The sequence below is a fragment of the Cibotium barometz genome, chromosome 31, assembly GCF_041138505.1.
Source record: "Cibotium barometz isolate CiBa-2024 chromosome 31, ASM4113850v1, whole genome shotgun sequence".
In the NCBI taxonomy this organism is placed as follows: domain Eukaryota; kingdom Viridiplantae; phylum Streptophyta; class Polypodiopsida; order Cyatheales; family Cibotiaceae; genus Cibotium; species Cibotium barometz.
Window position 1 is genome coordinate 8,544,519 of NC_141076.1, and position 26,892 is coordinate 8,571,410.

The following is a 26,892-nucleotide window of genomic DNA, read 5'->3' on the forward strand; positions in this document are numbered from 1 at the left end:
AGATGCCAAGTTGGATGCTATGTAGGCATGCAACTAGAATCATGGGATGGTTTTAGCAAGAAGGAAAAATAGTAGGAGGCACCTGTTTCTTGCCCTTTTAGGAGTCTTTTAAGGTGAAATAGCTCAAGATTAGTTCTAGAAAATAAGAAACACGCATTTTGTCCATTTTGGCAACATGAGGGTCATACATGACATGTCAAACACCTATATGTAAATAGCAAGTTTCTGTAAGGTCCCTGCTCTAGCTAGGCCAAGGGGATCCTTTTGATAGGCGGCTAAGTCTCCTTGTCTCTGATTGTGGTGACACTTTGATCTCTCAAAAATTCAAGGATATGAGCAAACGGAGGGACCTAACTCTATCTCGCAGGGGAAACATAGTCATTCTAATAGGAATCTATTCCTGCAATGGAGCGGCACTTAATGTGCGTGATCGAGGATGGAATAAGTCTGCACTTGGTTCATGGAATAAGTCCGCACTTGGTTCATGGAAACCAATGCTTTTTTCCTATTTTTCTTACAAGGCACAACCATTGGTTTGTTCCCCTAAAACGGAACTTGTTCGGGCCCTATTCTTACTACGGATCATAATAAATATGTTGAATAGTTACCTGACTTATCAGGTCCTTTCATCCAAGGATGGCGCCATTGAGACATCCATCCACCCACTTTCCACCCACTCACCCATTCATTTTTGTTATCTAATTAGGTCCTACCACACTGTGAAACATATAAAAACACGTTCTTTAATTAAAGAAGTTCCACACTATTCCTTAAAATAGCCTTTGAAAACAATCAATATTTACATCAAACAGTTCTTTTTATAGAGCAAAATGTTCACAAAACAGACCCCGAAACTGGGTCAGCATAGCCAGATCCAGGCTTCCATATCCATGTCCATAGACTTATCCAAACAAATACCAAACCGTCGATGATCTAGAATTCAGTCTTCCAGCCTAAACCAACTATGTTAAAACCCTAAGATCTCTCTAGATAATTGTTATGCATAAACATGCATAAATCAGGCATAAACTCATCCACCCGACCACCCCCGAGCCCCAAGGGATGCACACATGAATAATAATGAAATACATCATATCTCTACCTTGATGTCCTATACCATCAAGAGGTATAACTCCAATCTAATAGCATGTAGCTATAGTGTGAAATGGTAGGTGAGTAGATATGATCCTCTACACAAGAGAGCATAACATAGCCTTGGCCTCACAAGCCCCAAGCCTCCAGCCTCCCTTGAGTGTGCCCCATGCCCCTACTATATAGGAGGGCCCTCAAGTGACTCTTGACTCTCCATTTCCTATGTGTGACCCTTGGATGCCTGACCCTAACCTTAACCCTTAAGGTTAGCCCTAACCCATGCTCCACTAGAGCTTGTTCCCATGCTCCCATGCTCACAAGCCTAATGTGGGTTAGCCTTCTAGTATATGCACACATAATGTGCATATAACATACTTCCCCTCTCTCAAAACATTGCACTCTTGCAATGAAAAGAAGGAGAAATGTGTTGAACAATCTCAACCGACTCCAAGTCGAATCCTCTATTTTCCTATCTTTCCACCTAATTTTAACCTCAGGGATTAGTTAACTACAAAGTTTCCTTTCCCTGAGTTCAAGTACCTTATCAGGTTCATGTGGAACATAGGATAATTCTTCGACTTCAACGAGTTCTTGAGGAGTAACTATGTTACCCTCACCTCCCCAGTTTTCCTTTCAATCTATTGATATGAAACACTAGATGAACTCTAACAATTGGAGGTAGTTTTAGTTCATACGCAACCGTGCCAATCCAATGTATAACTCGAAATGGGCCACAATATCTAGGAGATAAATTCGAGCAGTTTCCTTTTGACAAAGTCTGAAAATCTTTAGGAACTTTTAAATAAACCAATGCTCTTGGTTCAAAAGATCGAGATGAGCGTCCCCTATCAACATAAAATCGTACTCTATCCTAAGCATTCCTTATAGAATCTTGAGCTTCGGTCAGCATTTCCTATATATCATGCAAGAAATCCCTCGATGCATCAAGCTCAATGTCCTTAAGACTGACATCAATAGGTGCCCTGAGTTGATACCCATACATAAGTATGCACGGACTAAAACCAATAGCCGTATGTTTCAAACTGTTATAGGCAAATTCCATCATTGGAAGATAATTTTCCCAATTTGATGCTTTTCCAGAGACATGCACGAAGCATATCCTCTACAATCTGATTCATACGCTCTGTTTTCCCATCAGACTGTTGATGATCATAAGAATTCATACTCAAAGTAATTTCCTCGTTGTAAACCATTCAGAATAAAGTAGAAAAACATGACATTATAACAGCAGGAACTAGGGATTCATTGGCGCCCTGACTTACCCACATCCGCACATGGAATTATCGACGTCTCGAGTTATCCATATCAACATAGAGAGTCATCAGCATCTCAACAATGAGTAACATATGTCCATCCGTAAACCATCAGGTTGACTGTATAAATCACTAAAGTATGGAACTAGAGAAAGAAATGCCAACAAAGGAAAAATCCAAATTTCCTTAATCTGAAAACAACAAGATAAACTCATTGAACTCTAAAGAAAGAGATTTCAACAAGTGAAAATGGTGACGAGATTACACTCATCAAATGCCCACACAACAACTTTAAATGAATTCAGAAAATGACATTGTCTTTGAATGTTGAGGTCAACATGCTAAGTGATGTAAGCAAAGCAACAATCTTGAGCCCAAATTATCCCATAAGATAATATATGTGAGGGATCACTAGCATCCCATACCACCATTATACCACCCATACATACCTTAATTTGAAAACTCCCTACTATGCCGTCTAGGAAATATGAATAAAATCCTGTATAAAAGGAGTAAGATGGCCATCTTTATACTAAAATGGTTCTGCCGTCTAGGAAATATGAGTAAAATCCTGTATAATATGGACTTTCACATACTAAAATGTGTCTCTATATATCTCACACTACATCAAGGAATAACTCTGTCCCATACCATCAAGAGGTATAACTCCAATCTAATAGCATGTAGCTATAGTGTGAAATGGTAGGTGAGTAGATATGATCCTCTACACAAGAGAGCATAACATAGCCTTGGCCTCACAAGCCCCAAGCCTCCAGCCTCCCTTGAGTGTGCCCCATGCCCCTACTATATAGGAGGGCCCTCAAGTGACTCTCCATTTCCTATGTGTGACCCTTGGATACCTGACCCTAACCTTAACCCTTAAGGTTAGCCCTAACCCATGCTCCACTAGAGCTTGTTCCCATGCTCCCATGCTCACAAGCCTAATGTGGGTTAGCCTCCTAGTATATGCACACATAATGTGCATATAACATACTTCCCCTCTCTCAAAACATTGCACTCTTGCAATGAAAAGAAGGAGAACTGTATTGAACAATCTCAACCGACTCCAAGTCGAATCCTCTATTTCCCTATCTTTCCACCTAATTTTAACCTCAGGGATTAGTCAACTACAAAGTTTCCTTTCCCTGAGTTCAAGTACCTTATCAGGTTCATGTGGAACATAGGATAATTCTTCGACTTCAACGAGTTCTTGAGGAGTAACTATGTTACCCTCACCTCCCCAGTTTTCCTTTCAATCTATTGATATGAAATGCTACATCCTTCTCTCCTTTAAAAAAATCGAGATGTCCTCATCTCGACATAAACTCTGGGTAATCCACAAGTGCGAGCAACCAGTCCATGGCCTCTGCCACATCCATCACCACCACTTCGTCCACCTTGGTGGTTGGGGGCTCCACGGCCATGGTTTACTTGGCCACCTTGTGGAATAGCACTAGAATTAAAAGAGCGTCTTGCAAGTTTGGGACATTCAGCTCTAAAGTGGCCAGCTTCATTACAATAAAAACACCTTTAGTTCCTATAGGGCTCCATGGTAGGAATAACATAAGTACGGAGGACAAAGTTGTCGCGCCACACTCGAGTGTTATTGTGAGGCCCTTTGGCTCTAAATTCATTTGGAATAATTCCCTTGGGTTAGACTCAGGATGGAATCTCTTCTTGACTTGAACACTCTTTACTTCTTTTACCAATGGCTTGGCTAAGGTAAGGACATCTTGCAAAGTGGTCAGTCTCATTGATTCAAGAAGGCGAGAGTTTGGAGGGGCTCATTCAATCCTTGGCAAAAATGGGCCACCTGTTGGGTGGTTGTCATAGGTGAAGCATACTTGCGAAGTGTGACAAATTTTGAGTAGTATTCCTCTAGAGTTAAGCTGAGTTTCTTGAGGCTGAAGAACTCATTCATCATAATGGATTCATGAGATGGGGGAAGGTAGCGGTCCTTCACAGCTTGCTTAATGTCACTCTAGGTCTGGAGAGCCTTCAGTGACTCCCTTGTCTTGACAACATTGTTTCTACCAAAGTTTAGCATCTCCAGTGAGACAAAACTTGGCAATCATGGATTGATTTCCAGCTCCTGTGCCAGGCTGAAAAAATCGTCGTCCATAGCCTTAATCTAAACTTTTACATCCCTTTCAATCTTTGAGCCTGCTTCATTGAACAAGGGAGGCTGTATTTGTTTGAGCACAAGCTTCTTCTCCTGTGTATCTATGTATAATGCATTGGGAGCAAGAAGATCATGACCTTGGTATCAATGTGAGATTAAGTTTAGAATTATAACACTTAGGGTACCTAGTCTTATCACAAGAACACTAAGTGAGAGAATTCCAATCCTTTATTCCAAGCTTTAATATTTATACGTAAACCAGCTGATTACAAAGATTGAGTTATACAACTCAATTCTTATTTATTTACACGGTATGCTTCTAGTAAAACTGTGAGGCATTAGTATTGAAAACGTAAGGGGGGTCTGCCAAGGTTTCTGCCAAGGTTTCTAAAACTCAATAAGTCACTGGCAAGCGGGGCAAACCATGAGCTGAGCTTCAGCTGACAACTACTCTATCAAGTTGCAAAACCTCGGCCACTTTATTGTAGATCCATCAATTCTATAGCATACGAGTTCCGTTGATGGTTACATGGGTATCATTTTGAGGAGTACCGCGAAGAACCAAAACAAGTGAACTACTCGTAACATCTCAGTATAACAGATTCACATTAGGTAGATGGAAAGATTTCTAACCAAATCCGCTCAAATGATGAAATAGGATGATCCACAGCTAGTATTCATCCCCTCTCAATGCATGTGTAGTGAGGAAGGGTTAGCTCATCTATGATGTGCATCATGGCATCGCGGAACTCAAATTTTGGGAGCGACAAGCAGCCATGAACATATACTGGAACACCAGGAATCGGGAATAGGGATCCATCCCATAGCTAGATTAGTTTGACAAGAAAGCCCAATCAAAGAATACAATAACATATAATTTCCTAAACCTATACCATGCTCTGATACCATGTGTAAGGTCCCCGCCCTAGTTGGGCCAAGGGGATCCTTTTGATAGGTGGCGAAATCTCCTTAACTCCGATTTACGACACCTCAATCTCTAAAAAATACGAGGATATGAGCAAACGGGCGGACCTAACTCTATCTCGCATGGGAAATGTAGTCATTCTAATAGGAATCTATTCCTCCGATCAAGCGGCAGCGGCACTCAATGTACGTGATCAAGGATGGAATAAGTCCGCCGCACTTGGTTCATGGAAACCAACACCTTTTTCCTCTTTTTCTTACAAAACACAGCCATTGGCTCTTTCCCCTAAAATGGAACTTGTTACGCATCGTAATAAATCTGTTAGAAAGTTACCCAACTCATCGGGTCCACCCATCCAAGGATAGTGCCATCGGGGCATCCATCCTCCACCCACTCACCCATTCATTTTTGTTACCTACTACACTGTGAAACATATAAGAATAGGTTCTTTAATTAAAGAAGTTCCACAATGCTCTTCAAAATAGCCTTTGAAAAAAATCAATATTTACATCAAATAGTTCTTACAGCAAAATGTTCACAAAACAGACCCCGAAATCGGGTCAGTCACAGCAGCGAGATCCAAGCTTCCATATCCATGTCCATAGACATATCCAAAGCAATACCAAACCACTGATGATCTAGAATTTGGTCTTCCAGCCTAAACCAACTGGGCATACCTCAAGGACCATACTCCCTCATCGTCAACCAGTTGGCGAGGGCCAAGCCAACCTGACACCCCCTCAGGTCCTGCCGTTTGTACCAAACCCTACCACTCCTCAGAGAGGACGTCTACTCATGAGGTGGGCTAATTCATCACACTAGCCTAGGCCCGTAGAAGTAGCCAACATTTGTAATCACGTGTCCACCCTCGCGGGGTGGAAATTCGATTCCCAGCGGCATACAAGGGGGTTACCCTGGGTCGACTCTCGGGCTTGGTACTGCCTCTGCCTCTGCTGAATGCGCAAGCAAAAGTGCAGTTAGTTAAGTAGGGGAGAAGATGTACCTGTAGATTAGCAATGAAACCAGCAAACATATCCATTGAAATCAGGAAAACATTCTTTTCTTTTCAATAATTCATTGAGCGATAAGAAAACAACATCGAACACAATGATGATCTTCTTAGCTACAATCCTTATCAACAAGAAAAAAGGACCATAAAGTATTATGGAGTAAGATTACTCACTCACAATTTCGCTTACTAGTCTTACTTAAGGGCATATACGAGGACGAAAGTGGCAATTCTCCATATTGGAGCCTTAATCATTTGGCTACTTAACTTAAAAGAGAGGCGCAATGCTTCTAGAATGCTAGTCGTAGTAGTCAATAGGTTTAACCAATAGGGAGGTAATCTTACTAAGCCTAAGAATCTTAACTTTATGACCTAAGAAGTTACTTATATTTAAGAGAATTAAAATACGGCCAACCTGGTTGTTGCTATCCATCTCTCTCTTGTGTCTTGCTCTCTCTTGTGTATGTGTGTTTGCTTGCTAGGGTTTGAAGCTCTCCCTCTCCCCCACATTCTCTTTATGGTATCAGAGCTTGGTTTGTGTGAGAGCTAAGGAGGCAAGTAAGAGGCAAAAACAAGCAAGGAAGGAAGTGGTATTACATGGGTAAGAGCACCATCATCTCTTCCCCTTCTTGGTTTAGGTACAACACCTCCTCAGTAGCTCACCTCTGGGAGCTACACATCTCCGATTGAGGAGCTGTCTTCGCGGGAGTAGAGCTATAGTGCAGGTATAACGACTTATCGGACAAAATTTTTCTAGCCAAAATCACGTTTTGGGCGCGTTATTACGGTCCCCATTTTGTCACTGTGTAGGGTTTTCTAGAAGCTCTGGTAGAGAACTGTTTCTGCTCAAAATCTGGTTATTGCAGAGTGCAACAGTGCATTTTGGAGGTGCAGACAGGGTTTGCACATGTATTGTTGATACTGGGTATATATACATGTACTCTGGTCACATTTGGTGTCACACAGGCTATGTTGAAGTACCGCTGCTGCTGCAACAGTTATAGGAGATACTGCCGTATTACAGGTTGCATACAGAAGTTATCTGTTTGCAAGTTATTTAATTGTTGTAGGAAAACATGTCTGATGAAATTAATCAGATTGTTAGTGAGAAGCTGGATAAGAATAACTTCTATGCTTAGAAGTTTAGAATGACCAATTTTCTAATGGGTAAAGGATTTTGGAATTATGTAGAAGGAGACAATGAGGAGCCTCCAGAGTTATCTGAGGAGAATGCCACTCCTATAGATATAAAGGCATTCAAGGATTGGAATCAAGGTGCAAGAAAAGTCATGTATTGGCTTTCAATTAGTGTCACAGACACTATGATAGGACACATACATGATGCAAACACTCCAGCATTACATGGCAGACTCTGGTTCAGAGAAGGCAAGGAAGTTGCAGTTAAAGCAAGAGTTGCATACTGTGGAAAAGAAAAGCATGTTCATAATGAATATGCCTTAAAGATCAAGGGCATTGTTGAATCCCTTGGGTCTATCAATGTATCAGTGGAGGATGATGATTTGGTGAGTGTCTGTCTGAATGGGCTTGGCAAAGAGTACAAGCCATTCAAGACCTCCATTGCACTTAGAGAGAATATTCCCAACTTTCGAGACTTGATATCTATGCTGATCATAGAAGAAAAGGATTTAGGTGAGGATTCTTCTTCACAAATCAAGAACACATCGAAACAGGCCTTGTACTCTAATTCAGGTAGAGACCATGGTCGAGACCAAGGTGGTGGCCGACAAGGAAATCAGAATTCTAGACAACAACAATCCAATGATTCACAGCAGCAATCATACACAGGTGGAAGAGGCTAGTCTAGAGGTAGGGGGAGCCAAAGAGGCTGAGGTGGTTGGCAAAGAAATCAAAATGCAAATAGCATAGAGTGCTATTACTGTGGCAAACCAGGACACATGGCAAAGGACTGCTAATGACATTAAAAGTGGGAAGTTGCAGCAAGGCAACTATGCATCATCTAGCAAACATGGAGGTGATGATAGAAGTGAGCAGTTTTTTGTGATGCAGCACATGCTTAGTTCCATAACAGGGGATATGTCAGGATCTCAAGATATATGGTATGTGGATTCTGGTGTCTCTAACCACATGACCAATCATGCTGAGTGGTTTAGAGATATGCAGGAAATGAAAAAACCAGGTTATGTAGAAACAGGTGATGATACTGTGCATCCCATTACGTATGATGGTAAAATGCCATTGTCTATGCAGGATGGCAAAATGAAGTACTTGGCTGATGTACTTCATGTTTCGAAGATTACAAAGAACCTGGTTTCTGTGTTGGACAGATGGTTGAGCAGGGCCTGCTTGGTTGCAAAGGGTAACATAAATGGTGGGATGTTTACTTTGGACGTGAACATGCCTGAGATAAAGGCAACCATGTTTGCGCATGAAATAGGTGTCATTTTGCAGATATTGACATATGGCACAAGCACACTGGTCATGTGAATGTACAGCGGATTGAAGTCTATGCAAGCCCAAAATATTGTTGGCAGGTTTGCCAAAGTTTAAGGTTGACGGAATGCATAAGATATGTGAAGCATGCCAGCTTGCTAAGCAAGCCAAACATGCTTTCCCACATGAAAAGCATGTCAGTGTAAGGCCATTGGATGTCATACATTCAAATGTATGGGGACTGACCAAGACTGCAACAATTGCAGATTGCAGGTACTATGTTACATTCATTGATGATGACCACACTAGGAAATTGTGGGTTTATTTCATGAAGGAGAAAAGTGAGGTGTTTGCTCACTTTCAGAGATTTAAAGCCTTGGTTGAGAAGGAAAGGTAGATCAACCTTTTGTGCATGATTTGTCAATAGGTCACTCATATGTGGATGGTGACTCTAGTGGCTCTGAGCAGAGCCTTGATGAGGAGCTTGGCATTCCGTATGTGGTTACTCCTGGTGTAAGGAGAACCAGGGCTGTTTTGAGACACTGATCCAGGTGTACGCAGGTCTACGAGGGTTAGATACCCTATTGACAAGTTGAGATATGATGGATATATAGCCCATCATTATACTTACATGGTCAAAGCAATACAGGAGGTTAAGTCCACTTGCGTACACCTGGCACTGATCCAGGTGTACGCAGGTCTACGAGGGTTAGATACCCTGTTGACAAGTTGAGATATGATGGATATATAGCCCATCATTATGCTTACATGGTCAAAGCAATACAGGAGGTTGAGCCCACTTGCTTTGAGCATGCAATTGGAAATAAGAAATGGGAAGATGCCATGGATGAGGAGATGGCATCATTGGATGCAAATGCAACATGGGAGTTAGTGTCTTTGCCTAAGGAAAAGAAGGCAATTGGATGTAATGGGTGTATAAAGTCAAGCACAATGCTGATGGTTCAGTGAGCAGGTACAAGACAAGATTGGTCACCAAGGACTATGCGCAGACTTATGGCATAGACTATGAGGAGAGATTCAGGTTGCAAGAATGGAAAAACCGGCAGCGAAGGGTTGGTCTTTACATCAAATGGATGTAAAGAATGCTTTCTTGCATGGTGATTTGCAAGAAGAAGTGTACATGATGCAACCACCAGGTTATGAGAGTGATGCACATCCAGATTTTGTGTGCAGGTTACGCAAAGCCTTGTATGGCTTGAAGTAGGCACCCAGAGCATGGTCAAACAAGATCGGGGAATATCTTGTTACCATTGGATTTCAGATATCCAATGTAGATTTTTCACTATATGTAAAAAAGACACATAGAAGGATCATGCTATTAGTCATCTATGTGGATGACTTGATTATCCACTGGTGATAGTGATGCAGACATACATGATGAAAGGATGCTTTTGAAGTAAAAGTTTGAGATGAAGGATTTGGGTGAGCTGCGGTATTTCTTGGGCATAGAGGTGGCGAGATCACCTCATGGCATTTTGTTATTGCAGAGGCAATATGGCTTGGACATGTTGTCCAAGTATGGTATGACAGGCTGTAAGCCTATTTCAGTGCCATTGGAGCAGAACACAAAGCTTTCCTCACAAATACAAGTGAGCTTTCGGAGGATCCCACTACATACAGGCGCATAGTGGGTAGTTTGATCTACATGATCATTACAAGGCCTGACTTGAGCTATGCTGTTGGACTTGTGAGTTAGTTTATGCAGGCCCCTAGGAAGCAACACTTGGATGCGGCTAGATGGATCCTCAGGTACTTAAAGTCCACAGTGGATTATGAACTTTTCTATGAGGCTGGTAGAGAGATACAGTTGCATGGGTACACAGATGCTCATTGGGTTGGTAGTATTGCAAACATGAGATCTACTAGTGGTTTTATGTTCTCATTTGGGAGTGCTGCTGTGAGTTGGAGCAGTAAGAAGCAGCCAACAATTGCCTTGTCGAGTGAGGCAAAGTACAGGGGTGCTGCTATGGCAGCTTGTGAGGTAGCTTGGTTTTAGAAGCTACTTGGTGACATGGGAGATCCCATAGATAGAGCAGTTATCATATATTGTGACAACATGAGAAGCGTACAGTTCGCCAGTAACCCAGTATATCATGCTAGAATGAAGCACATTGAGGTGCATTATCACTTTGTGAGGGAGAAGGTTCTAGCAGGAGATGTAGATCTAGTATATGATGTCAGCACAGAGGATCAGGTGGATAACATCTTCACGAAGGCATTGGGCATAGAGAAGCTCCACAGGTTTAGGAGCTTACTTGGAGTGTAGTGTGTGGAGTTGAGCTTGAGGAGGAGTGTTGAGATATCGAGCTCAACTAGTGCTACGATGGACATTGATGACCCACCGGGGTGATAGTTTCCGCATCTACACTACTGGCATGGTTGGTGAGATTATGGGTGATATGCGGCCAGTGGGATGACAGGCTGTGTGACAGCCATTTTGGATTACTAGAGACTGGAATAGTTATAGCGCCAGCTCATTTAGTCAGGTTCACATTATGGACCGACCCTTGTATGTTGTAGTAGTTGAGTACTAACCCATATAGTGTGTACTCTTATCTCTTTATGTTATGTTGGTTGAGTAGAGAAGAAGAAGATAGAAGAAAATTCAGCTACCATCTCTCTCTTGTGTCTTGCTCTCCCTTGTGTGTGTGTGTGTTTGCTTGCTAGGTTTTGAACCTCTCCCTCTCCCCCACATTCTTTTTAACCTAGGGGGGGCTGTTTCGGAGATAGTCCTTAGCCGCCTGAGGGCTCACAAGAGAGAGGGAGGATTCGGTACGTCTAGCCTTGGCTGGAGAGGCTAAGAGGGTGACTTTAAAACTATTCACATTGGGGGAAGAAGAGTGTAGGACATGTCCCTACAGCTAGAGCCTAGCCTCTACGTGCGTTAGTGCTTACCCCTCAGGATGGGGAGGGGAGGGGCTTATATAGGTGCGGGGAGGGGATGCATGCACATGGAGGGAGTGCCAACAGGGGGAGCAAGTGTGTCCGGGTGGGGGTGCCATTTGGGCTAGTTGCATGGATGGTAGGTGTGTCAGGGAGAGAGCACCACCTGTCTCCAAGAGGTGTCTGCTGAAGGTGTGTACGTAGAGGGGAGAGGTGGCAGGGGGAGGGGGTACATGCACCACCTATCTAGGAAGGACCTAGAGGGGGATGTGGAGGTGGCAAGGGGTTTGTGTAGGGAGGCATGTCCCAGGGGGTGGTGGGCATTGTCTCAGAGGGTTGGCGAGCGATGCTCGTGGATTCGGGGCATTGGTGGGCGGCGCTCGTGGATACGTGCATGTAGAATTTGGCAAGAAATGAGATCTTGGGTGTTCGGGGAAGGCGTTTGTATGGGTTGTATGTTACCCAATCGGGGGTCGTAGCAAGGCCCACCACGCGCACGCCCAGGGACGTCCGTCAAGATTTTCTTCAAGAAATTGCTTGGGACTGTCTTGGGATCTCGTGGGTGCTTTCCCTTCGTCGTTTAGACGTCTGGAATGCTACTAATTTGGTTTGAAGCCGCTAGATTTCAAAACTTCACTGGTGGATTCAGGCCACTTCAGTTACTCGTTTCAATCCAAAAAAAAAGCCTTACCTGAGGTATTCTCATACTTAAGATTTCAAATTTGAATTCAATTTTCTCATTTCTTGAGTAGAAAGTGCTTAATTTGCAATCACTTCAAAATAGCAGCTTCTCAGGGATAAAAACTAACACGAGTAAATGCAACCATAATGACCTAGCTGCACTATACTTACAAAGGATATGCCATATTGTGCTAAATGTACTATATTTACAATGGGTATGTTACAATTCAGAAGATAAGGAAGCATGCTCTTGTAAGTCCAGAATAGTAGTTCATTCAAGAAAAGCATATCCTCATCTTCCATATCATGATCTACACACACTTGTACCTCTAGGGGAAGACGCCTTCTCTCTGTATTTTTTTAAAATTTAAAAAAAACTTATTTTATGAAGTTGTAGATATACAATCTCTCTCCCTAGTTATTCCTGGCCCTTGAGATAGTTACTGAGCTTATGGTTTACTGAGAATGTATGATATATGAGACTATGTGACATTTCAAAAAAATCAGATTTCTGAATTAGAATTTACACATCTGATCTGAGTTAGAGAGTTTTCTTGACGATAAAACTTTCTTTTTAGAGACTTTTCATGAGCCTAAAGTCTCAAGCTTTGTAAATTGGATCATACATATATATGTATCATCTTTTTGAATTTTTGAATCTCTCTTTGCAAGTGTCTCATGAGTTCATTGGGTTCATCTGAATTGTGAATGTAGAGGCTGTTGTTATATATCCTCATGAGTTTTTTTTATCTCCTATACATCTACATGGTCAGTTCTTTTCATGTAATATTGATTGGCCTTTTCAAGTGGTGAAGACAGAGGAGAAACCTTGGATAGGACTTAACATTTTCTTTTTTGAAAGGGTTTTCAGTTATTTTGTTCCAGGCCACTTTGCGAGTATACATTAGGAATTTCTTGTGGACATAGTGCACACTCACATTCTTGTGCTGATTCACTTTAAACATGTAGGTGTGTGCATACACACTCACACTCACACTCACACTAACTCACACACACACACACACACACACACACACACACATTTACGTCTAGATGGTATTGCAAAAGTTTGTTTAAAAAATAATGTACTAAATACTTGATGTGGTAGTAGGTACTCATGCACATTTTGATCATAGCTTTATAATTCTTAGCAAACTTGGATAGGACTTATCATTTTCTTTTTTGAAAGGGTTTTCAGTTTATTTTGTTCCAAGCCACTTTGTGAGTATACATTAGGAATTTCTTGTGGACATAGTGCACACTCACATTCTTGTGCTAATTCACTTTAAACATGCATGCGTGTGCATACACACACTCACACTCACACTCACACTCACACACACTCACACACACACACACTTTCACACTCACACACACACACACACACACACACACACACACACACTCATTTAAGTCTGAATGGTATTGCAAAAGTTTGTTTAAAAAATAATGTACTAAATACTTGATGTGGTAGTAGGTACTCATGCACATTTTGATCATAGCTTTATAATTCTTGCTCACATTATGCCTCCATGGACATAAATTCTACGAATATATATATGCCAAGAGCTTCATATGATTATGTATACGATCAAGGCACAATGTACAAAGTAAGCTTTATTACATCACAAGTATGTAAGGAAAACATTCTATTCTATGGGTAAAGCTCATTTAAGGGAAATAAATAGCAAAGGCATTCTCTATAAAGCTCACACAACTACCATAGTTATGAAGCTTGGCTACTTTATGACTAAATGCTAAATTTAAAGAAATCAATAGCTATATGTAAGGAAAACATGCTATTCTATGGGTAAAGCACATTTAAGGGAAATAAACAGCAACGACAATCTCTATATAGCTCACACAACTGCCATAGTTGTGTGAGCTATATAGAGAATGCTTGGCTACTTTATGACTAAATATAAAGAAATCAATGGCTATATGTAAGGAAAACATGCTATTCTATGGGTAAAGCTCATTTAAGGGAAATAAATGAGCAAAAGCATTCTATATATAGCTCACACAACTACCATAGTTATGAAGCTTGGCTACTTTATGACTAAAGGCTAAATTTAAAGAAATAAATGGATATATGTAAGGAAAACATGCTATTCTATGGGTAAAGCACATTTAAGGGAAATAAATAGAAAAGGCATTCTCTATATTGCTCACACAACTGCCATAGTAGTGTGAGCTTGGGCACTTTATGAATGAAGAATAAATTTAAAGAAATCAATGGCTATATGTGCATAAGTATGGTGGTGAGTAAAGTGATAACCATTTATATATAACCAACAAAGTAGCAATGCATAAGTATGGCTATATGTGCATAAGTATAGTGATAACCATTTATATATAACCAACAAAGTAGCAATGCTAAGTAAATACTAAAAGTCATTTCATAAAAGTGATGGGAGGACCTTGCATGGGTTGAGCTATTTTTAGGAAGTATGTGACAACGATCAAGCTGGTATTGGAACCAATACATGATGAGAGGATTAATAACATCACCAATCTAAACATGGCTATATGTACCCACAAAAAAGTATACGAGCGTAAGCTTACAAAAAGCTATTCCCAAGTTTTGGTATGATGTTATGGTTCTTCCGAAAGCCTAAAAATATCAATTGTTCAATCTCTACTTGCCCCAATACGTATTGGCTACTCAAGTAAGCAATGCTATATATATATATATATTTTGATACCATTGAAACATGCCTTTGTAAGGGTTGTGGCAAGAGAGAGAGCGAGAGAGAGAGAGAGAGAGAAGACACAACACTAGGGGTCGAAATAGCCTTGGGCCGATCAGTCTTGAGTACAAGTTCTTAGAGCTAGAGAGCTCTCTTGTCTTTTTACATGTCTCAACAATGAGAGAATAGCTGAATTTATAGTTTTGGACCAAAAACACTTGAGAAAAGCGCTTTAAAACTCACTTATAATTCAAATCATCTTTTTAATAATAAAATCTCTTATATATATATATATAAGTAATGCTATATATATGACAAGATGGGTTATATAGCATACGTTGCATGTTTTGAAAACCCTTTACAAAGGTGGTTCACCAAAAGTATATTTTACCTTATTTACTTTTGATTGCATGTTTCTAACCCTGTACAAAAGAACTAGCTCACTAAAAGTATATGTTACCTTGTTAGCTTAGGGCAATGATTGTAACACTTAGTGTACACTAGCAAATATAGGTTTTTTTCTCTACATTCATTTATGGGTACTTAGTACTTAGGTGCTTGTTAAGTCGTGACATTAACCTCCCACATAATTAACATTAGTTCTAACTTTTGTCTCTTGTGGATGGTGGCATGTATAGCTTCTCCCCCTTAGCTCTACAATGGTGGAGTGGTGAAAGACTCAACAAATTCTTCTTATTCTTCATGTATGTTTACTTTTGCATTGTTTTATCATTGGCTAATTACATCGATGCTCATATGATATTGTAAACAAGACATTTGTTATCTTTTGCAAAAGACCTTAAAAATTAATCTAATTTGTCAGTTCAATCCACATGGAGTCTCTATGCAATTGGGAGGGTAAATCTAAAACACATATAAATAGTTTTCCAGACTTGCTTTTGATATTATTTATTGGTGTTGTGTGAGAGAGGAATAAACATACCATTGAATCACTCACTAGGGTTGGATATGGTACCCTAGCCATGGATTATATTAAGTCACCATTAAGTGCTGCTCAAACCATTCTTTCTTGCTTCAATGGTTCTAAATTCCATCAACAATTTTGAGATGTAGAAACCGTTGCATTTGTGAAATTCTTGAAACTGCTTCTTTGGATGTTTGGGTAACTCTTCTTTTTCTTTGAACAAATAACTGTATCAAGCTGACCTTGCTATTGAAAAGCTTTTAAGTCAAAACCCTATTTTTTATCAACAAGATAGCAAGGATCTTGAATCTTTTATCTCTACCTCATTTTTGTTGGTCATGTCCACTCCCGCCTAGTTCAGGTGTGAACCCAACTTACTCACGGGCATTTTTTCCATGTGACTGGACATTGATTTTTCCTCGTGAAAACACACTTTTGTGTGTTGGGCACTTAGCCCTAGGCTTTTTAGTACTCACTTGTACTTTCATTTGATTATTCATTGAGTACATCTTTTCTAGCACTCTTACGTTTCTCTGTGAATGAGGTTGTGTGTGTGTGTGTGTGTGTGTGTGTGTGTGTGTGTGCAGGCTAGCTGCCCTCCTACCCAACATTGGTATCAAAGCTTGGTTAGGGTTAGGGTTAGGGTTACACATCAGAGCTAGGGTTTTTCCTTATTGCTTAGCTTCAGCCTATTGTGCATACATGCTACATTCACCCCCTGCTGTTGGCGACCTGTACTACCCGACCGTACAAGCACCGCCGACTATAACAAACACTAACCATTGTTTATTCTACTTGGACATTTAATAAGTGAAGCATACATAGACCTTCTTAAACTCATGCATATGTTTATGGAAAATGGTTTCAAAAAAACTCTGTCACAAAGAATATAGTAGATATATCTCCACTAATAAATTTCCAAAGATACAGTACCGTATACAAGAATTATTAACTATCTTGGTTGTGGCGTGTTGTACCTTGTTGGGGGGTTGGGGAACAAACACACTCTCACATATTCACTAATATGTGAAGTAAGATTGGTTGGTGCTACACACTCGTATTATTGTGCTAATTCACTTTAAGCAGGTGAGCGCGCGCACATTCACTTATATGGAAAAGGACACACTATGCTAATTCACTTTAAGAGAGTGTGCACATGCGTGCGCACTCGCACTCAATTTCATGGCACCTAACATATACGAATGGGTGAGGGCATGTGTCTTATAAAATAGCAAATGAATGAATGGCCTCCTCTATTCAAACGACCATGGAGGACAAGTGTGTAAAGGACCGTACCTTGGGCATCTATTACATATTAACCATGGACAACCAAGGCCCAAGGAGAGGAGAGAGAAAAGAAATCTTGAATTTCTAAAAAATAAGAGAAAAAAATCCCTTCAATCGACACTTTGTATTCCGATTGACCTTCTGTATTCTGGCTTCCATTCTTGCGTTTCGCTTCTCAATGTCTTTTACATACCGTAAAAACAACGCGCGGGTTGAGTGCTAGTACTAATTAATGGTGGGATGTGCCGATGCCTTGGTTGAGCCAGCAGTATCGGACTTCGGGCAAGGAGTGTCCGGCGTCGAAGATACTAGAGGAAGCGGGGTCGAGTTCACACGGCAAGTTATGGGGGTGCTTGATGAAGCAAGGGCCGGCGAGGTTGCTTTTCCCACAGGCGGGCGCGGGCACGCGGTCGGGGTCTTGGGCGTATCGGTGGAAGAGGACGGGCACCATGCCGGCCAGGCCGCTGGCGGCCGACCCAAATGTGGAAACGGGGGTGAGGATGAGGTCGTCCATGAAGCTGAGCAGCCATATCTCGATCACGGCCTTCTCGTCGTGGCCGGAGTTCCCTGTCTTCTGCTCCCACTCCTGCGAAGGGCTGAAGACGCTGAGGAGCGTGCCGTTGAGATGGCCGGAGTTCCTGTAGTAGAACTCCGCCAAACTCTCGTGGTACTCCGGCCGCAGCGACGTTAGCAGCACCGCCACCTTCTCCGCCTTGTTGTTGTTCGCGTTATGGGCTCCTGCGCCTTCTAGCTCCGCCCCCTCCTCGCCTTGCAGCTCGCTCGGGCGGGGCAAAAGACCTGCATTTCGCTGGAAAACGAACGTCAAGCTGTTGTTCACATGCGGCGATCTGCCAATGACGCTTTGAGATTATAAACCATGTACGATGATCACTACTAACTACATGGGATTAGACAATGTTTAAGATCTAATCATGTACGTGTCTCCTTCATTATTTTTAATCATTATAATCCATGTACGATGATCACTACTAACTACATGGGATTAGACAATGTTTAAGATCTACTCATGTATGTGTATCCTTCATTATTTTTAATGATTTCCTCTCTCTATACCATGACAATGTTTAAGATCTAATCAATGTAATTATTTTTAATGGTTTCCTCTCTTTCTCTCTAAGGAAGCCCCCTTCACAAATGTGTAAATACTACCAGCTCTAAGGTTTCTCAAACTAACTTACTAAAACATATCAACTTGCATCACTAGACTAATATTACCAACAAGGACACATAACGAAGGCTTCATTCCTTATGGTTGAAATGTCACACTAGGCTTCATTCCTTATGGTTGAAATGTCACACTGCCACCAACTTCTCTAGCCCATCCCACAGAAAGGGCTTATAGAAAATGCATAATATTATAATTCTCACCCTACACAATTTGTGAGCCCTTTAATCTTAGCCAAGATCCAAATTTCTTGCTTGGGCAATGTGTCTTTCACATGGGGAAAGGCATTAAGTGAATGGATGAATGATGTTGATGCTGCTTGCTTTGATGTTCATTGTTGTCATCAATTTAGTTGGCTAAAATTTACACCTCGCAAGACTAACATACTTCCAATATTTGCAACATCAATCTTGATGATCTCCTTGTTGGTTGGTTAAACTTTATTAGTTCACAAGACTTGCCCATCATTTTGATGTCTCCAAATTTTTCCAAGCACTAGGTCTAACTTCATGTCCTCTCTTAGTGCATTGCCACATTTTGATGCATCACATATCTCTTTGCCCAACATTGTAGTTAGTTGATACATAGCTAGAGACAATCAATGTCCAGTATGTTCAATGTCTCCAACGTTAGGGATATTTATCATTTTAATGGCCTTTTTTATGGCATGCAATGCAAACCCAAATCTATGCAGGAGGTCTTACCTCTTGCCTTATTCTCTGGACAAGGACAGTGTTTGATTCCATTTTTACACTGATGTAATGTGCCCAATACATAATGCATATAGCATTCATTCTTATGCACATTCCCAAATGCAACTCTGACTGTGTGATGTGCAAGCATTAACCAAGGGTTATCAGAATAACCAAGGGTTATCCCAAATGCAACTCTGGCTGTGTGATTTGCAAGTATTAACCAAGGATTATCAAAATAATTTTATCAAAAATTACATTAAATCAAGGATAACCAATTTGTATGAAATGGTTGGAGTATCAAACCATCTCCGAATAGCAATTTGAAGTTATCGGGATCTATATCAAATACCTGATGGTTAATGTATGAATGTGAATGGGGATGTGGATGTATGAATGTGGATGTGGATGTGGATGTATGGATGTGGATGTGGATGTGTATGTATGGATGTGGATATGGATGTGTATGTATAAATGCGGATGTGGAAGTGGATGTATGAATGTGGATGTGAAAATGGATGTGTGGGTGTATGAATATAGATGTGGATGTGGATGTATGAATGTGGATGTGGATGTGGATGTATGAATGTGAATAGGGATGTGGATGTATGAATGTGGATATGGATATAGATGTATGAATGTGGATGTAAAAATGGATTCCCAAGGTTCCTTATGAACTCTTTTTTGGAAGGTAGCTACATGGAATATCTACACATCATGAATATTTGGAGTCACAGCTTCAAAATTGATATGTGCTATCTTGGAGAATTGTTTATAAAATATAAAAGATTCTCTTACATAAGGTAGATTTAAATGGCCCAATCTTAACAAACTCTAGTAATTACACCACCATAATTGAGTAGAATGGAAGGTAGTTGCATGGAATTACATATTATTCTTTGAAGTTGTGTGTGATGCCTTGGAAAGTTGTCTAGCCATAAAATAACTTCTTCAAAGTTTTATCATCTACACATGGGTACACATTTTCATGAAGTTTAAAACTTTATTTTAACTCCTCTTAATTGATATCTAGAAGCTCGTTCCATCTTCTTCAAGTTCTCCATCGTATTGTCATCAACTCGTTGTGTGTATGCATGTGTCTTCATACAAGTGGTTCCCCTAGAAACTTTGCAACTTTTGTAAGAAAAAGAGCCCCAATTGTGGAATGGATTCAAAGGCCTTATTGAAGTTCACAAAGCAACAATAGGCTCATTCCCTCTATGCTCTTGCCTCCTCAATGATGATCTCTTAGAGACTAAAGATGTAGTCCTGAGTGGAATAGCTTCTCTTAAAACTTGCTTGAGTTGTGGCTCATGATAGTTGCCATTTTGTCCTTGAGCTAACCTAAACCTCCAAAATTGTTCCATATGATTTGGCTAATATATGACCAATCTTTATAGTTTGGTAATTATTCGGGTCCAAGGAGGCTCCTACTTTATTTGGGTCCATGATGGGGAAACATAAGAGCCCTTTTAAAGATATGAGCTAGGATAGAGGCCATGACTCTCAAGCCATGTGCCAGATGCTCCATGTGGAGTCCCTCATGATTTTTAGCTCTACCTTTGCATAGGGCCTTCATAACGCTGGATGTGGTGAAGTGTGACTAATAATGGGTCTAGGATGTGTGAGATATCAACAAGGGTTGATTTATGACATCATATAGCCAACATGCATATGCTTCCCACCTAGTGGGATTAATCATGTGTGTAGATGGCTTCTTTGCTGCCTTAATGATGTGCCAAGCACATTAGAGCTGTCCTCATTAAGAAAGAGACAATCTAGTTTGTTCTTGTGATTATCCGAAATTACATGGTTTTTTCTTCAAGTAAGGCAATAGAAGGACCTCTAGATCTCACATACAGAGATCCATCCACATCCCCTTTCCCAGAATAGGTCAAGCCATGTGGCTTTGTGCTCACATCGTCATGCCAAGGTTGTGACCCAACCAATGCTTTAATAGTGTAGCAAATAGTGGATGGGAAGCCAGCCTATGTGCAGAGTCATGAAGGGTGGATGCAAGCTATGAGATGAGAATAGTGGATGGGAAGCCAACCTATGTGCAAAGTCATGAAGGGTGGAGGTAAGCTATGAGATGAGGTTGGGTAAGGGTGATGAGTGGTTAAGGTCAGATCTTAAGTAATCAAGGTGGGTCTCATAGATGTGATCTAGATCTCGATGCTGGTAAAAATGGTGATGAGGAGGGTTGGGAGGGGGTGATCGAAAAGAAGCAAATGTGGTGAAAGCCAAAGAGGTGTGGTCACAACCCCAATGGGTGGTGATGGGATAGTAAATTCTTGGACATCAAGCATAAAAGTAATACATTCCATCCAGTAATCCATTGTACTTGATCCTCCATCCTATGGAATGCAAATAAGTTTGTTGAGCATAGGCCATGTGTATCCTAAGACCTTGGGTAGCTTTCTTTTGGGGCTTTGGTGTGTCTTTGTCTAATTAAAGTGTGAGAATGCACCCTTGTGTCCCCTCCTCAATACACCTCTCTCTATCTTTATGATGGCTAATGTTCTAGAAGAATGATGTGAGCATTCTCTCTCTTCTTTCCTCATCTTATCTAGCCTCTCATGAGTCTGTATCTATGCCTGTATATCTCATGCAAGAATAATTCCACACATCTCTAGTCCTCGTACTCTTCATGTAAAGGGCCTCAAAAAAGGAAGTGAATGGTCCCTCTAATTTTGTAGTATGCTAAAGAATGGCATACAAGAATAATTCCACACATCTCTAGTCCTCATACTCTTGATGTAAAGGGTCTCTAAAAAGGAAGTGAATGGTCCCTCTAATTTTGTAGTATGCTAAAGAATGGCATGCTCAGTCTCCACCACGTGCATATCAAAAACTTGGCATACTTGAAGCTCTCAATTCTTGCATGTCAATGCCATCACTCAATGTGTCAATTCGACTCAATATCATGTGACATATGAGTATCCAAGTATCCTACCATTTGGTCAAATCCATCTACTATGACCATAAGGGGGTGGTTTAATATAGGCTCATCCTAGGGAGCAGGTGTCTTTTGCAGTATCTTTGCCCCATTTCTAGATGCTATTTCTAATCAGTGTTCAATAGTGCATGTGGATGCCTTGGGTAAGAATGTCTAGAGAGAGACCATGTGTTGTCATCCATCTTCATGTTTTATAAACCATGGGAGTTGTTGTCTACCCCTTTGTCATGTTTCCAAAATTGTGTACCATTCTTGGTGGGGAAGACAAATTATTGTGCTAAAAAAGAGCATGCATTTACTACTACATGCAAACATAGGTGCACTATATGGTGGCAAAGATATAAGAGAATATTGGTAGGGGTATTCAAGAGTTGTTGCCTACCCCTTTGTCATATTTCCAAAATCATGTACCATTCTTGGTGAGGAAGACAACTTATGACATGTAAATATAGGTGCACTATGTGGCGGCAAAGAGGAGAATTTTGTAGGGGTATTCAAGTGTAGGTGCACTGTGTGTGGTGGCATAGAGAAGAATTTTGTAGGTGTATTCAAGTGTAGGTGAGGGCAAAGAGGGCGGCAAGGGAAGGGGGGGGAGGGGGGGGGAAGGATGACATCATGAAATAGAGCATGATGCTAACTTGCAAGTATATACAACAAAGTGTGCATAGAAATGAAAACATTATTCAATGACATAATATCTACAAAAACTTAATAGAAGATTGGCCTCAAAACATGAGAAATGAGACCATTGTCAGTTGGTTAAAGTGGATGGTTTGTAACCCGAGGTAATGGGTTCGTTCCATGGTTGCCTGCATTGCATGGTTGCTACCTTGTAACTCCTGACCCCGTAGGTGTGTGTGTGTTTGTAAAAAGGTATGCGGGACCCTCATGTAATAAAATCGCCTGCCTTTTTAGAGAAATGAGACCATTTGATTGGAAGTTAAAAAATTGATTCCATAGCCCTTCTTACATTGTCAAAGGCCAACTTAGTGGGAGACTACATCAAACAAGAATTATATTTTTTTGAACGATTAATTCATACATGAGTTTGTCTTTGTGCTCTAATCATTTGTTAGAGTTGCCTTGATATTTTTGGTTGAAAAGCCTTGTGTATTATTTCCTGGTCTTTGAATTTGTTTTTGAATGCATGAAAATTTTATCTTTAGCCATGGTCCATTCAACTTGCATCAGCTTGTAAAAGTATCTCAATTAAATGCATGGAATTCCTTTTAGGGGCCTTTGTTCAATAGGGTAAGGGGGAAAGAGGGGGGGATAAGGCCCACTAGTGACCAACAAGTGTGTGTGTGTGTGTGTGTGTGTGTGTGTGTGTGTGGGTGTCTTGTTCAAAAGTATCGTTTCCTCTATAAGGCTCACTAGCTAGTGACCCAAAGTATTGACCACCCTTTATTAATTTTCATATCACCATGTGCTTGCAAATTTTGTTCATAAGATCTCATGCATATCCTTTTACCTCCCTACTTAAACAGCTGAATGACTTGGCTTTTCAAAACTTAATCTATACATGTCATAACACATATAAAAGCTTGAATTAATTCACTGACCTGTGTCCATGCCACACCTCAGCACATGCTTGTTGACTATTGGGTGATATTCAGCATTCCATGCTCTTATTTGGATACCCAACAGCCTATCAGCCCCTGCCAAGTAGGATTTGTAGAGGTGGGTGATACGGCTCCACACACTGTCTTGTGGGTTGAGCAAGTACCTTGCAGCATGCATGAAGATGGCATGGTCAGGGAACCATTGATTGAGGGCTGTTCTGAACTCTGGGACGAAGTAGAAACCCGGCGCACTGTATTCGTGGCTATGGAAAAACAGCCAGGGTATGTTGGAGATGAGCTTTTGGGCAGTTGGGCAGAAGAATGGATGGTCTTCAAAGTCACAACATATGATGTATGCCCTTATCCTCTTGGGGGCCTTAGAAGCCAAAAGCTTTATCTCCTCCTCCCTGCTTGCAGATAGCAGACTGCATGAGTCCTTGGATACATTTTTTATCTCTTTTACATATGTGCCCACCCTCTTAGACATATGTAACCTGAGCTTCTCCTCTGGGAATTCATCTGGCAACGCCCATGATGACGCCGGAAAGGGCTCACAGAAGATGTTCTGCACATTCGAATCCGTTGCTATGAGCATGGCTCTATTTGTTAGTAGGGAATAGAGGAATGCAGATACAAGAGAGACCATGAGATTGCCCATCCCATCCAAGCTCTTCCACACAAGGTATTTGCAGCCCGTCGGCGCCGTGACATCATCATCCATGGCAAGTTTAGTCAGATTTACCCCATGGCTGCATCTCTCGTGGTAGTTTTCGTACTCCCGGAGCCGTGCCAAGAAAGAGGGTGATGGGAAGAACTCCCGTGTTGAATGCTTCCTATAGCAGTGCTGCTCATACTGGCTCTTGCAGAAGCTCCACCGCCCGTACCTCTTTTTACCCAATGCATTTAGCCTGTGATAATGCTGCAGCCTCAGTATGGATTTTGGAGGCAGCCCAGCCTCTCTGCAATCTTGAAAGCAAGGTGCAAATGTGTGTCAATGACATCAAAAATTCAAGGAAACTTGCAACTCTAACCCATGCTTTTCTTTATGTATCTACCAATAGCATTCATTCAAGCATGTGATAACAGTATTTGGTGTTTGGGGCGAGCAAGGGCAAATCAGTCAAGGGTTTATGTGACCAAATGGCATATGAATCAAGTGAATTTTGATGTGGTATTCTGATGAAACCAGAGCATAGAATTTGTTTTCTTTTTAAAGAGTTGGGATCCTCACTATGAATGATTTGGTCGGCCACAGTATGCCGCACAGCACGCCTTTTTGAAAGGTAACCTCCTGCAGAGAAGAACAGCAGCAGCATAGAGACCATAGCTGTTGCAGCCAGGGTCCTCCATATCAACACCTTCTTGCAGATGTGAAGAGAACAGCACTCCCTGAAGTGCAGGCCTGAGAGGATAAAAAGCTTGAGCTTTCTTCTACAGCTGGTCATCATGTGAATGAAGAGAGCAGTGAGGTTTCTTCTACATCGAGTCATGCCAATGCAGAGAGCATTGAGCTAGTTCAAGGTTGAGAGGATTAGCAGTAATTAACTTGCCGTTCTAAGCTGCTGCAAGGGGAGATCAACATCAGAAATCAAGATGTGGGCACTTCTTGCATGCAATGTACCCATGAAGCTGCCCTTGACAGGCCTGTTGCTCCATCCTGTTGAGCTACCAGTGTTGAAATCGGCCTGCCATCGCTCTCCTACCCCAAAAGCTTCTTCACAGCTCCCTAACAGAACAAAATGGCTACAACCGTCGTCTTCGACCAGGCGCAAAACCGTTTCTATTAAACCTTGTAGACGACCCTAACAAGTTTTAAAAAAATTAACCCATTTCAAACCTTAGAGAGCCACAGACTTTAACCCACATAGAAAAAGAAGAGATCCTCATAGATATAAAGCTCATTATTTTTTACAAGCCATGCTTCCTTGAGAAGTGAGTAGGAGTAGCCTCCCCAAGGGGGGAAGAAGTACAAATAGGTTGTGGATATCAATGCTTCGCCCTTATATTGTAAATTCAAATGTCGACTAGGTCATGTATGTATGGCCTTCATTACAACTACTACCCACTGTCCTCATGTCCACATGTGATCACAGCCTAAGAGACCATATGATATAGAGATAGTTTAGATAGATTTGGCACTACATGCTTGAGTGAACTGTTATCTCCATAACATTCACATAGGTGGGGTTGGTAAACTTTACCCTTGGACACCTTGTCTCAAGGTTGTAGGCTTTGGGATACTGGTGCCCAATAGTGTAAGGAAGACACCAATGGTTGCTACCAAGGAAGACACGATATAAATCATTAATGCTCTTTCTTGGAGCACAATTATTGGTGAAGAGAACAATGGTTGCACAAGAAAATATAGCGCCAGGAAGACACCAACAGTTAGGAAGACTCAGTATATATTATTAAGGCTCTTCTTTGGAGCATGAAGAGAAAATAGAGGAGGAAATAATAGTTGCATTCTTAAAGAGGTCATTGTGTTTCTTTGATGCACCTCCATTCTTGAAGTCATATGCATATGCATGGAATTGTGTTGTGCATGCGTGCTTGCATGTATGCGCACATGCATATTGTTTTCTTCAATCCATACTTTTTCTCTCTTGAATCCTATTTTTGTTTTTTTGTTTCCTCCAATAATGATGCCATCACAAACTTTGTTTTAAGCTTAGACCTTTCTTACTTAAATGTTAAGTGTCCTCCATGAAATCCTAAATTCGGCAAAACATCTTTCAATTAGGACATACATTCGAGTGTTCTATATGGTGTTGCATAGTCCATGCATAATCTGAGCACAATTTTAAAAGCTTGTCAAACAAGGGTACAAAAATAAGTACAATGAACTTGAATGTCAAGGATCAAATATCCTTTTCATGAAAATTGGGAGGCAATCCTTGGCTACAATTCAAGGTCACTTCTTTCCATTGCTTCTCATTCTTTCATCAAATTTAGTATGAGTGTAAATTAGATAAGTATTACTATTTTATCCCCATATTTGCAATGATACAAGTGCCACCATTCCAAGAACTAAAATGTAGGGGAAAATCTTGATGGTGTTGTAATGTTCACTCACAAGATGATAAAATAGACACAAGTGCCACTCACAAGTGTTGGAATGTTTACTTTTGCTCTAGACATTAAATCACTCACAAGATGATAACAACCAAAA

General features: G+C 41.0%; 1 protein-coding gene across 1 annotated transcript; it reads right to left on the reverse strand.

The window, feature by feature from the left end:
* Positions 1-17,550: 17,550 nt before the first annotated feature.
* LOC147620470 (putative fucosyltransferase 8) lies at positions 17,551-25,561 on the reverse strand. The gene is made up of 3 exons (XM_086825531.1): positions 24,952-25,561; positions 23,721-24,686; positions 17,551-18,119 (listed from the first exon to the last, which is right to left on the reverse strand). The coding sequence occupies exons 1-3, from the start codon at positions 25,208-25,210 to the stop codon at positions 17,551-17,553; spliced, it is 1,794 nt and encodes a 597-aa protein (XP_086681657.1). The 5' UTR covers positions 25,211-25,561.
* Between the last annotated feature and the right edge of the window lie 1,331 nt (positions 25,562-26,892).

What these genes read in the sequence shown, in the direction of transcription:
- LOC147620470 (XM_086825531.1), bottom strand. Translation starts at nt 25,210, where the DNA reads ATGACTCGATGTAGAAGAAACCTCACTGCTCTCTTCATTCACATGATG. An exon ending in GGCCGACCAAATCATTCATA is followed by an intron (nt 24,687 to 24,951) that starts GTGAGGATCCCA and finishes CTTGCTTTCAAG; the next exon opens with ATTGCAGAGAGGCTGGGCTG. An exon ending in GAGGTGTGGCATGGACACAG is followed by an intron (nt 18,120 to 23,720) that starts GTCAGTGAATTA and finishes AGCGAAATGCAG; the next exon opens with GTCTTTTGCCCCGCCCGAGC.